This window comes from Centruroides vittatus, unplaced genomic scaffold (assembly GCF_030686945.1).
Source record: "Centruroides vittatus isolate TY-2023 unplaced genomic scaffold, ASM3068694v2 scaffold_861, whole genome shotgun sequence".
Taxonomy (NCBI): domain Eukaryota; kingdom Metazoa; phylum Arthropoda; class Arachnida; order Scorpiones; family Buthidae; genus Centruroides; species Centruroides vittatus.
In genome coordinates this window covers 8067858-8081245 of record NW_027122718.1, presented here as the reverse complement: position 1 = coordinate 8081245, position 13388 = coordinate 8067858, and the positions used below count along the sequence as shown (strand labels likewise).

Sequence of the window (13388 nt, the reverse complement as noted above, 5' to 3'; positions counted from 1 at the left end):
GGACGGACCACCCCCCGAAAAATTCCTGGGGATTTCTCGACCCGTCCGGATTCGATCCCGGGTCCCCCAGGGCGGCAGGCTGTTAACCTTGACCGCTCGGCCACCGCCATTATGAGCGGAGACGGAGTCCACTCGGCCACCACTTCCCTCACCACCTGGCCGACCCATTGTGGGTCTGGCCGAACCCACGATAGACATGGAGAAATGTTCTCTTAGTGTTCAAGGAAAAGTTTAAAAAATTATAAAATTAATCTAAATTAAAATTATTGCTTTAGAGAAATATTTTAATACTTTTTCCAAACACAATATATTGTTTACATCATTTCTTTTAATGCACGATTGGGCGGAATTTATATTTCGTTTTTACATAATCCGGCATTGCGCATGTTTTGTAATTAAAGTGTCGATTTCATAAACACGTGTAAATGAGTTTTATATCATCAGAAATTTGTTTATTCGTTTTGTTCCTATTGACATAAAAAAAATTCAATACCCTGTGCCTAATCTATACTAGAAAGGTTTTTTTTAAAATGTAAGTCAGTGAATCATGTTTTTTTAACTCATATGTTTAATTTCAGGCGATCGTGTCATTTAATACATATAAAACTAGAAGAAAATGTGTAAATTGATATGGTATTGATATTTTAGATTATAAATAGTAAAGGTTTATTCATATTTTACAATATTTTAAAGTAGAAATTGCATTAAAAGATAAAAGAAGTCAGAAAACAAAACACGAATCTTTTTTTGGTAAAAGTTCAGACTTCATATAGCCCTTTTTATACGTGTTGCCCCTAAACTGGTTATCTGTTTTGCACATGTCTCTAACGTGGTCTCTCAAGACAGCAAAGTTAAGTAAAAACATGTATGAATTCTGGACTTTTATCACATTTGTCATGATTAAATTATTTTGTATATAGACTTCTAAAAGAGATTTCAATATTTTGTTTTAAGACTATATTTAGTATAGTGGAGCCATCAACATTTACAATTAATTAGGAGATAATGATTTAATTAGATGACTTTAAATACTACACATTATTATATATATTATATTAACCACTTGACAGCGAGGGACGGATATATCCATTAAATTCTTTTGGGGTATCACCAAAAACTACCGCGAAAAAAAATTCACATAAAAAATGAATTATGTAACAATAGAAAAAAGACTTTTCTTTACTAGACATAACTGTTTACAAAATCTTTTTCCAAAACGGTAATGAGAAAAACCACATGAAAAAATACTTTAAAAATTTCCCACATTTATTCTCCACTACTTTGGGATAGCACCATACCTGACTATCCCACTGTTCAAAGGTTAAGAATTTACTAAATTAGTGTTGCCACCTTTTCAAAATTGCTGACCCGGACAGATGATCGGGTTTGTTTGAACAGAAGTCCCTGATGCATGCGCAGTGTTATTTTACACTATGCGAAGAATAACATGCACACCAGTTCTAAATCAGTTAGGGACTTGTGTAGGAGCAATTTAAATTAAGAAATGAAATAACTTAACTTTAAAGAGGTGAGAAGCAAAGGAAAAAAAAAAGTCAACAGGTTGTGACATACATTGGCATAAGAGGGCAAATTAAGTTTCGGTGAGTGTGTGAAATCTTTCACTGTTAAAATAAAGTAAATTTATAAAAATATTTGCTAGTACTTTGTTTCATCATAATTTCTACAAAATCCTGGACAAAATTTATAGTTAACCCGAACAATGAATTAAAAACTGGACAGGTGGCAACACTATACTGAATGCTATTTTAGTATATTTGGTTAATGTTACCTATGGTTCCAAAATGGTGGCTTGTCTCTGATTCCAGCAAATAGAAGAAAGGAAACAGTGGGGATGCACATTCTAACCTAACCTAACCTATTCTAATAATTTTGTTGGTAATAATTATGGTAATTTATTAGAATAGGTTAGGTTACGTTAGAACGTGCGTCCCCATTGTTTCCTTTCTTCTATTTGCTGGAATCAGAGACGAGCCGCCATTTTGGAACCATAGGTAACATTAATCGTATATTTCTAAGCAGGGCTGTGGAGTTGGAGTCGTTAAAAATCCCCCGACTCCAACTCCTTTTTACTTTCCCAACTTGTTATGTATATAAAAAATGAAAAAGTATTTGAATCGTGTCACATTTGACTCTCCGAGTTTTTTGCAAATCTATACGTTTGGAGATCTTTCAAACCTAAAAAATGTCAAATAAAGGGAAAAATTTGCATGTCCATCCACGTATATTGGCATTTAATTTGTTTAATTTCTTTATTCTGTTCTGAACTATTAAACAATATCTTAGAATGAGTAAAGTTTAAGAAACAAAATTTGGCACAGTAGCATGTATAAAAAAGGCAATAATGCTATTAAATTTTGGTTCTTAATTAAAAGTCAACAGGATAGAGACATAGAAGAGGTCATGTGTCATATCTCCAGTGTGGTCAGACTTAATGAATATTTTACTTGTTGTTAGCATTCACAACCTTATAATATAATCAAGATGGGTTAATAATAATAATAATGATAAGCTCAGAGTTCAAATGGTTAGGAGTTGAAATTTGGTACACAGTTAGGATACATCATAAGAATGTACACTAAAAAGGGATTTTTCGAAATTCCTGTCGCAGGGGGAAGAGGGAGAGAGTTAAGGATTACCCTGAAGAACTCCATTTCTACCGTACTATTTTAGATGCGGTATTTTGCGTTTTTTGAAAAATTGAACATACTTTTAGACCTATCTAAAAATTTTCTAATTAATCTCAGAAGAGAGAGGACTTAATTCTTGCACCCAGTGAAAATGAGTAAAATTGGCTATAATCTAAATATCTTAATCTTCGTTATTGTTACTTTTTGCACAAACGTCTGGCTCATCTGCTAGTTTATCTTTTTTTTTTATAAAACTAGTCTCTACCCTCAAAATTAAGCTTGAGTTCTAATATGAGTACAGACAGAAAAGGAAATCCTACAAAATTTGAAGATGATATCTACTATGCACTGGAAAAATAAGTCACATTGACCACTCTTCAAGTTTGGATGTTAAAACGACAATACTGCACTATGCAGACATTATCCAAAATACAACATTGATTGTCACAGTATTGTCACCAACCAAGTTTCAGTAGAGCACTTATTTTCCACTCTTAAAATTATTAAATATGATTTAAGAGCTTCAGTGAATGCTGACTTATTAAGAGTGATTTTTTTTTTTTTGTAAGGAGTAATTCAGTTTATAACAGATGAAAAATAATAAATTAATCAACATGGCAAAATAAGCAACTTTTTTTTTACCAGTCTAAATGTTATATTTCTCATTCTTGACTTAGTTTAATGTATCTGTATACTTATATATTACCCAATATACTCGTATATTATGTACTGTACAACGTATTTATTAAACTAATTTGTTTGTATACGAATGTATTTACTATTTTTATTCATATGTGCTTACCAAATACTAATGCCATCATCAAACAAGTTAATAAATGTGAACAATTCAGTAGATGTGTCAAATTTTTATGTTCAATTAATTTTTTAAAATCGTTTTATTTTGTATTTTTAAAAAAATAATCAGAATCGTTGTCATTATTACTTTCCTGGCTGTTATACAGTATATGGGCCTATAACACGGGAAAAGAATGACGATCAGTCAAAAAATGACTTTCTCAGATTTTTACTCTTTTGGACTCAGGAAGCCTCGAAACGTAAAGAAGTATAAACGGATGTTAGAATGTATACCAACCGATTTAGTTCAACCATTTTCAAGCTTAATAACTCCTGTGTTAAACCATCTGACTCTGATTCAAAATCGTGCCTCCCATACATTCTAACATTCGTACATACAGAAAAAAACCCAAATTTTTTGCACATCTCGATGTTTTGAGGTGCCCTAAGTCCAAAAATGCAAAAATTTGGGGGGGATCATTTTTTAACTGATCACTACACTTTTCCTCTATTACATATAACAGCCAGAAAAGTAAAAATTATCCTATTGACTCATTACTTAGAGGAATCTTTTAGAATGTTCTAGCTTAGAACGTAAAAAGTTTTTATTCCAATCTTTATTAGAACTATATTTATTGAAGCTAATATTCTGAGGTCACGTGATGACGTCAGAATTTTCGGGCCTACTTTGTTAATGAGTCTGCCCCTGGTCGGAGTCGGAGTCATGTAAAAATCTACTGAATCCACAGGCCTGTTTCTAAGATTAAAACCTCCTGCACAAGTTCAAATATTTCAAAATTTGAAGAAACCATTCTGATCAGCTTTCTTCATTAAAATCTTCGTAATCTGTTACCTGTTGTTTTCTTATAAATTTTTTTAAAAAATTATTTAAATAGTGATGTATCTTTTATATCTTATAATATAGATTTTTTAATAATATTATGCTATTTTCTATTGATTACCTTACATTGCATTAGTATAACATATTCTTTTATTTATAAAGTGAATTTCATTGCAATGACACGCTGGGCAAGAGCAAAATCTGTTCATCAGCATTGTAAACAACCAGAAGAACCCACACCATGGTCTGAGTTTTTAAGTCAGAAAAATGAAGCAAATAAAAAATTGTTGAATCGTGGACCAAATAAAGCCAAATCAAATTCCACAGTAAAGAAGAAGAAATTTATTAGTAAAGAAGAAAAAAGTTTAAAATCATTAAAAAAGAAAAAATGTGAAGAATCACCTGAAAATGTTCAAATTGAATTACATGAACATAATTCAAAATCAAAGAATAAAATGAAAATGAAAAAAAAGTTGAAAAAGAATATGAAAAATAAAAATATGAAAACTCTTTCAAATGAATTTACAACAGAATCTGTTGAAGATAAAGATGAATTTAAAAAATCTGAATTTAATCAAGACACTCAAATTACAACACCAGCTAAAGACGAGGAGAAAAAATTACTGAAAAAAAATAAGCATAAACAATTACAAGAACTTAGAAAAATGAAAAGGCAGTTAAATGGAATAACATTGTTGCCAGAAAAAATTGAAAATAAAATTTATAAATTGAAAGTGATGTTAAGGAAAAAAGGCGTTTCGGGAGAGAGAATAAAAGAGATTGTTCGTAAAGAAAGAAGAAAACAGGAAATTAAATATAAAAAAGAAACTATTAAAAATAAACAGGTAAACTTTTCATTTTTACAGTATATAATTTATCAGTAAAACTGCTGCTTTTCAATCAATTTTTATATTAAAAAAAATTTTTTTTAATTAATACGTTTTTTCTCTTCAGTGATTATTCAATATTATAAAATTAAATATTAATTGTTAAAATTGATTTGAATTATAATTAAGGTTAATTAATACTCAATTATCAATGTATCATACATAAAAATTATTTATTTGCAATATATAAACTATCACTTAACTTATATACAATTGAAAACTACACATATGAATGAATTTTAGTTAACTTTTATGATTTGCTATGAAATTAAATGTTTAAAATAACTAATGTTTAAGGATGTATCCATTCATTTGCTATTCGTTGAATTCTGAATATTCACTTTTCTCAAACCATTCGTCACATGGCAAGCGCACACGTACACATTTGATTATTTGCCGAGCATCGGTTCGTTGCAAGAATGACAAATGTTCATCCGAGATCTAGAAAATGGACAATTCTCAAACAATAATTTTTGCCACTGCTTTTATGGTTACAAGTAGTTCATATCTGTTAATGAAAAAGTAGCGTGAAGGAAGAAGATTGTGGATGGTATCAATTCACCAAAGCAGAAAAATGTGAATGTGAAAAAGAAAGGAATTTTTTTAAAAAAACAACACGATAAAACTGTATTGCAAAGAAACCCAGAAAAAATTACACAGGGAAAAAAATTAAATAAATACTTAACTATAAACCAAATTTAAAAAAAATAAACTAAATTCAAAAATAAAAGACTAGATCTAGTTTAAAAAAAGACTACAAAATGGAAAAACTAATGACTAAATTCATACATTTGCTCGTTTGCAAATGCATGAATTTAGAAGAGTAGAGTTGATGTACAACACGAATATGTGGAGTCAAATATTCGTCTTCTTTCATTCGGCACAATTTACCGACAAGAATTGGGAAATTGAAAATACAGAATGTTTGTCGCAAGTAAATTGTCCACACTACTTGGTATTTGCCAAATGTTGCTCAGCATTCTGTGAATAGTGAATGTATGGATGTGCTCAAATATGCATATTTTTTGAAATCTTTATCTTAAACTTTTTGTAATACTTTGTTTAAAAAATTTATATAAATCTAATATTCTTATTTTTACTACATAATAAGTTTTATAAAAGATATTACACTGAGAACTTAATCCTAATTACATTAACTTTCTGCAACAAAATATTACATTTCTTTTGCAAATTATCTATTTAAATTAAACATGTAAGAATATTTCTTCATAATTGTTAATTTGGGATGTATTTGTATATATGATGTTTATTTGCATTAATATCTCTATTATATATACAATATAAACTTCATTAAAAATATAACAACTCCTCATATCAAATTGTTCACTCAAAAAATTGCTTTTTCAGTGTTTACATCTTTATTATTCTAGCCCTTTTGATTTCTTATAATGCATTTTCAGGGACAGTCAAAGTAAAAATGCTATTTTTATTTAATGTGTGATTCTGTATCTCAAGAATATCATTCAAAAAAAATAACAATCTACTTATTCAATATGCGCATTGTTTTTTTATTACTGTTAGGCTGTTTTTTATGTCTGTTGTTTTTAAAGATGAAGTACTTTGTGTTTTAATTACATGCAATACATGTATTACATGTTTGTGTGTATTAACTAATTACAGTTTTGAATAAGTTGAATTAAATTTTCATTTTTTTTTTAACAATCTAAACACTTAATTGGTTTGCTTTTCTATCATATTTTGCCTGGGAAGTTCGATTATGCTTAGTTTTATTAGAAAAATATTCAAATGTTTAAATCTTTGTTAAAACACAGATTAACGTATTTTATTTTTAAAACATTTTTATGTGGATAACAAAGCTTTGATTTAAGAATAAGAAAGTACACAATGCAAGAGCAATGTGTATCCACCAATTTACAGATGCTTTTATTATTAGATGAATTGTATTGAGTGGAAGAAAGGACCTTGCTATGAGGGGAATTCCATGCGGTTGCCCATAGTCTCAGAGGAGCTTACAGAAAAGGCATGAAGGTTGCAATTTGATGGAAGTAAGCCAAAAATAGCATTTTGGAAACATCGAAAACTAATAGTTTCTTTCCCATTGAAGCAGTTATTGGCCAATCATGAATAATTTAGCATGATTAAGCTACATTATATATATATATATTAAAAAAACCTATTATTTTTCATTTTAATTGCATGTTTTTTGTTGGATAGTTCAAGATTAAAACACAATTAAAACATTATAAGGTTGTTTTGTAAGCTTTTTACATATCAAATTAAATTCAATACTCTAAAAATCGCCAATTAGTTTATGAATTAATTTTTGTATTTTTATTGTCTACTACTTTCTATATATGTCCATTATTCCTTCCAGTTATATCAATAGTCAAATCTGGATTCAAAAAGATTCTGTCATAAATATTGTTAATATAAATTCTGTATCAAGTAGGTAAAGACGCATCCAACTCTGATATTTATGCACATGAAATCTTTTATAGCAGGGGTGGCCAACAGGTTGATTGTGAAGCCAGTTTTGGTCGATTGCTCGCAATGTCTTGACTTAATGTGTTACACTTGTAACTGAACGCAATGCGTGAATGTAACACGCAAAAGCAATAATATGCATGCAGTTATGACTGGACTCGTAGAAAACAGCCATTTAGCTTGAATATTTGGTACTGTCATACAGTAACTTCTTTTCTTTAGTATTAACAATATTATTATTATTATTATTATTAACCAATATTATTTACCCATGGTGACAACGTTGAGTTTCAATTTTTCTTCTGTTTAAAATGTAAGTACCTTTTCTTTATGTTTTAAATTAAATTGTGGTATTCTACCTATCTATTTACTTGATAAGTGAGCGTTTTCGGTAACAGACCTCTATATTTTTGGATTTTTGGAAATACGTCAACTGAGAAAAATATCCCAGTATCACCAAATGTAGCAAATATATTTATTCTTGTTTCGGATCTTCATACCTGTGTGAATTGGCATTTTCATACTTAAAGTTAACGAAGACTAAACAATGTTCTGTCCCGACTGATTCCCATACTGAAGACTCATTATCATCATCTTTGTCAGGATATACACCTAATTATGATTTTTTGGTTAGAGACGTGCAAACTCAGTCCTCCCATTAATGTTAAGGTAATAAAATAAATTCTAAATCTGTCTTTATCTGTAGCTAATTTGAATTAATAAATATTGTTAATAATTACTCATGTTTTAATTTAATATCGAAACTTTGTTCATTTGATTTGATATCACTTCTGGAACTTACATTATTTTTCAACGTTTTTGTTATTTAAATTTTTTTAAAATGTATTTATATTAGTTCTATCTGGATAATACTAATGCATCATTATTTTGAAATTTTCGAGTAAAATAATAATCGGTTTGTTTATCAGTATACAGTATAGGCCCATATATTTCAAGGCATATTACAACACAACTTATTGTTCTAGTTTGTATTAGCAAATCAAGATAGCTCAGTTTAATTAAACATTGTATATTGCACAACACTCATTTAATAAGTGATTAAAATTTAAAAAACTTTCCTAAAACTGCAAAAAAAATTTCATTTTTGTAAATTTATAATTGAAAATAATACAATTAAAGCGGGGTGCGCATTAGCTCACCGTGCTTTATTTCTAAACGTTTTACAAAATTTCCAATTTTTATTGCTATTTCTGTCCCCCTATTTAATTAAACATATATATAATAAAATCTATTAATTAAAAAAGACTATTGGATGTTGTTTATGACAACAGAAGCTACCTTAAAAAACATTACCAAAGTCAAATGTGTACATTAGAAGTTTAGAACAATTAAATTAATTGTTTTTTAATGGTATTTTTTTAATCAAATTAAGTGTTAATCGCACATCAGTAAAGGTAATTATGTAATTAAGTAAATCATAACTTGCAGTAAAAAAATAATTTCTGGTGTTTTTAATGGAAATTCACAATTTATGACTAAGGCTATCGATATGCCATCTTTGAACGATAATTTAAACTAAAAACCTGCCCAAATTACTTTTTTTTACCTGTTAATACATTGTAGTGTAAATTTTATGAGTTTGCATTAAAACAACTACAATATTTATACACACATTTTTACAACTTTTTTTTATTAAACATTAATAAATAAAAAATAGAAAAAAATCATTTAACATAAAAAACAGAAAAAAAATAACTTGGTTCATAAAAATATTAACATTGTGAAAATATGCAATTCTCAAATTTTGAATTATGTTGAATTGTTTTAGATTATGTTTTCACCTTTTTTAAATTATGTAGTACAGTAGACCCCCCCCCTATAACACTGCAAAAAAATTGCGATCGTGTTCGTATAACACGGTAAAATGTCATCGCCGACTCGTGTCACGACAGGATTGGTCGAATCTGGACCAATAGCAGATATTGTACAAACTGTTGTTTTTTAGAAGGTCCAGTGCTCGTTTAAACTCATTTATTATTTGACGGCCGTAAAAATTATATATTTTTATTAATGATGTCTGCAAAAAATTCGCTGATCAGGAAACACATGCCCGCCTTTCGATGAGCTGCTCTGCGACGAAAACAAGCTTAAGCAATGGCGTCGTTGAACGGTGTGCACTCGGTAAGTAATCCTACAATTTTTTTGTTTATAGCATAGTTTATATGGATTATTCCCAAAAAATTATACATGATTTGGAAATGTTGAGTCAAATTAGTCTAGAATCGATTAATTTTATGGAAAAAAACCTTTCAAACAGCCGTAACCCTAAACTGCACATGTGCCGGGCTGTGATTGGCTCATGTATTTAAGTGACTCGTATAACACGGATTCATATAACACGGAAAGTATTTACCGTGTTATAGGGAGGTCTACTGTATTACTTTTATATTGGTGCCATCTGGAGAACACAATAGTAACTATTTTTTACATACATAAATAATATTTTATATATTACAAAAAAATTTAACTTATTAAAATATTACACAATAATACTTTCTAATTATTATCTATATTTTTTATCATGACAATTTTATTATTATTATAATTATAAAATTCATCAATTTCATTATTTTAATATATTTAATTTATGGTAAATATCTAAACAATGAGAAATGAATTTATTTACTGAAATAATGCTTTTAAATAATGGAAAACATTTAATATTTTAAATCAGTTTGATTTCTTAGATGGCTTCTATGTCATAGGAATGTCACAGGAAATAGAATGATGTCATGTTACCCATTGCAGGTGTTTCTGTGGTCATGTGACTGCAGAAACACATGGCTTGAACTTACTTTTGTTTACAAAAGTATTTTCTTTTATATTTTGTAATTAAATTTAAGAAATTGATTAAAAATATTAAAATTATACAGAGCGATAAACAACACATAAATGGGGCATAAATTAGTATAAAATATTTTTAAAAATTTACATTAGATTATCAAATTTATTTGTTCTAATTAATCTGACAAAACAAATTGTTTAGTTTTAGAGACATTTTCCCAAGTACAATACAACAATTACACTGTAATTTAAATGACTGGTAAAATAAGCTTTTTATTTATAAGGAAAAAAAGTTTTCATATTTTTATATTTGTAAATACGCACATATCACATTATATTTCATTCGTTTAATTCTATACTACTTATGTAAAAACTATTTTTATATCATTTAATTTCCTTTTATATGTTTTTAATTAGTTTTTTAAGCTAATGCGACCTAATCTACGAATGGCAGCTTCCCACGCATCACATAGAATTCTACGGGAAAGCCATCATTGCAAGCGTAAAGTTGTTTATCCACTGGGACAGTGCCATTCAGGTGTTATGTGCATTCATGTGTTCATAATGCGTATTACCATAATACGTTGCATTTATCAGAAAATTTGAGGTGAAATCCTGCAGTAATTAGAAGGAGACATACACAGTAATTAATGACAGATTTTTCTCTATATTATTTATGTCTGTTTCCCCGAAATTAAATTCAATTGTCAAGGGAAGCGACAGTATATAAAGCCTTTGCTGAAGTGCTGGATTAATTCATCGAACATGCCGAAACCTCTGGCAAAAGAGATTAGACAGTTGATCGTGCAACATCATGACGATGGCAAAACCATAGAAGAGATTGCGGAAAGCCTCCGAATCTCAACGAGGTCCGTTTCCAGAATTTTAAAATTACATCAGGAGACTGGTTCTGTGTCCCCTGGACAATCATCTGGCCGACTGCGCCTGACGACTCCTGCTCAGGACGAGCAGATCAAGGCAGAAAGTCAGGCACATCCATTCACCACTGCCTCTACTCACAGGCCGGCATTGGGTTTACAAGTATCTGTAAACACAGTCAAGCGAAGGTAAGAAACATTTGTAGTATAATAATCCAACCTTCCAACGAAATATATTTCTATCGATATGATGAACTGCCAGACATTTTTATTAACGTGCTCGTGTATACAGAAATGTAGGAAGCAGGATATGTTTTATTATGTTTATTATGTATTATTATGTACATATGTTTTATTTTATTCATAGGTTGCAACAAGCAAACCTTGACTGTAGCCAATCAAATGGACAGAGTTGGGTTTGCCCAACAATATGCTCAATGGACCAAGGCAGATTGGGCAAACGTCATCTTTTCCGATGAAAAAGTATTCTGCTCATGTAGCAGTGGGCCAGTTTTGGTTCAACGGCCACCAGCTACTCGCCATGATCCTAAATATGTGTGGCCCACCCAAAGAAGTGGGCGTTTTTAATGTGGTGTTTTCGTGTATATATGTCATTACCTCTTTAAACATGACAACTTATCTGCTTTTTTTGTTTACAGGCGTCTGGGGATGGATGAGTGATGCGGGTCCCGGGGAGTTGGTTCGCATAGACGGTCACCTCACCGCCGTGCAGTATATCGAGATCTTGGATCAGGTATTACTGCCGACAGTGAGAGCCGTCTATGGCAATGAGCGGTTTTTTTCGTTCAGGACCGCTCTCCGGTCCACATATCACGAATCGTTTCGAGGTGGCTAGACGACCATCCACAAGTAGTGGATCTGGGATGGTCGGGGAGAGGGGCGGACCTCAACCCAATTGAACATCTTTGGACCAAGCTCACCGACAAACCCATTCAGGCTGCCAATCCCAACGACCTTTGGGACATTGTCTCTGGTCATTGGGAGAAGCTTCGCGAGGGCATGTTTTGCCACACTCTTGTGGAAAGCATGCCCGAGCGTCTGAATGAGGTCATTGAAAGAGTTGGATTGTGGTCGAGGTTCTAAACCTCTCCCCTCCATCTGCATTTTGTTTTTATGTTAGCGGATGCTAACATAGTTATGTTTTGTTTTGCTGAATTGCTATGTTTTGTTAATGAGCCATCAAGGCCGTGATTAATTGCTATGTTTTGTTAACGAGTTGTTTGTAACTAGAGTTAATAAATGTATTTACTCATTTCTAATCTGAGTGTTTTGCAAACAAGTCATAAAATCGTTGCACAATTAAATGTTATAATAGTTATTATAACTGTTACTTGATATTAATGTGCATTGCTGGCAGATTGGTCGCTTACATATATTTGTGACCTCTGATTGGAGATTCTGATATAGGTCGGTAATGATTTACGGCCAATACGCTTTATGCAAGGTGTGACCAACAATAATGCCCAATCAAGCAATTAGAACAAGGTATGGCTAACACCATTTAACAAATCATGTTCAAGGAAATTTTCCAATGTTTTATTGGATAATAACAAACCAATACACTTCGTGTTTTGTCTGTCAACTTTCAAAACTTAATCAGTAAGCAATACAGTGGTGAGTTTGCGAAAAGGGGAGGGGAAATAAAATTCAGAAGGAAAAAGTGATTAGGAAAGAAACGTAGATGTAGAAAAAAAACAAAAGCATGTCACCTTTATAGTTGAACCTGCTTACTTAGAAAAACAAATTGGAATCTTAAAGAGTGGGTCTTCGAAGTAACACGAGTCCCAATTTCCTGTCATTGCTCTCCAATTAATTTCTTTTCTATATCCAGGTAACGGCAGACTAGATCAGTTGTAGAGAAAGGACAATGTTCGATATTCATCAACCGAATTGTAAGAATAAAAGTTTCATTACCTGGTTTGACATTCGTAGCATTACAAATCGTGTGTTTGTAGAGTCTACTCAGAACCCGAAAATCGATGACGATGATAATGTGATGTATCGCTCTCAATTATGCCATTTAGAATAATTATTTTCATTGTAGTTC

General features: G+C 30.8%; 1 protein-coding gene across 1 annotated transcript in view; it reads left to right on the top strand.

The window, feature by feature from the left end:
* The first annotated feature begins 239 nt into the window (after nt 1-239).
* The window catches only part of LOC136990090 (uncharacterized), a 38143-nt gene continuing 24994 nt past the window's right edge, over nt 240-13388 (top strand). Inside the window, exons 1-7 of the mRNA XM_067288441.1 lie at nt 240-532; nt 4447-5129; nt 7087-7139; nt 11324-11509; nt 11688-11776; nt 11980-12074; nt 12131-12400. Of these exons, the coding sequence (XP_067144542.1) occupies nt 4461-5129; nt 7087-7139; nt 11324-11509; nt 11688-11776; nt 11980-12074; nt 12131-12400 (1362 nt within the window). The 5' untranslated portion in view covers nt 240-532; nt 4447-4460. The remainder of the gene's footprint in view (nt 533-4446; nt 5130-7086; nt 7140-11323; nt 11510-11687; nt 11777-11979; nt 12075-12130; nt 12401-13388) is intronic.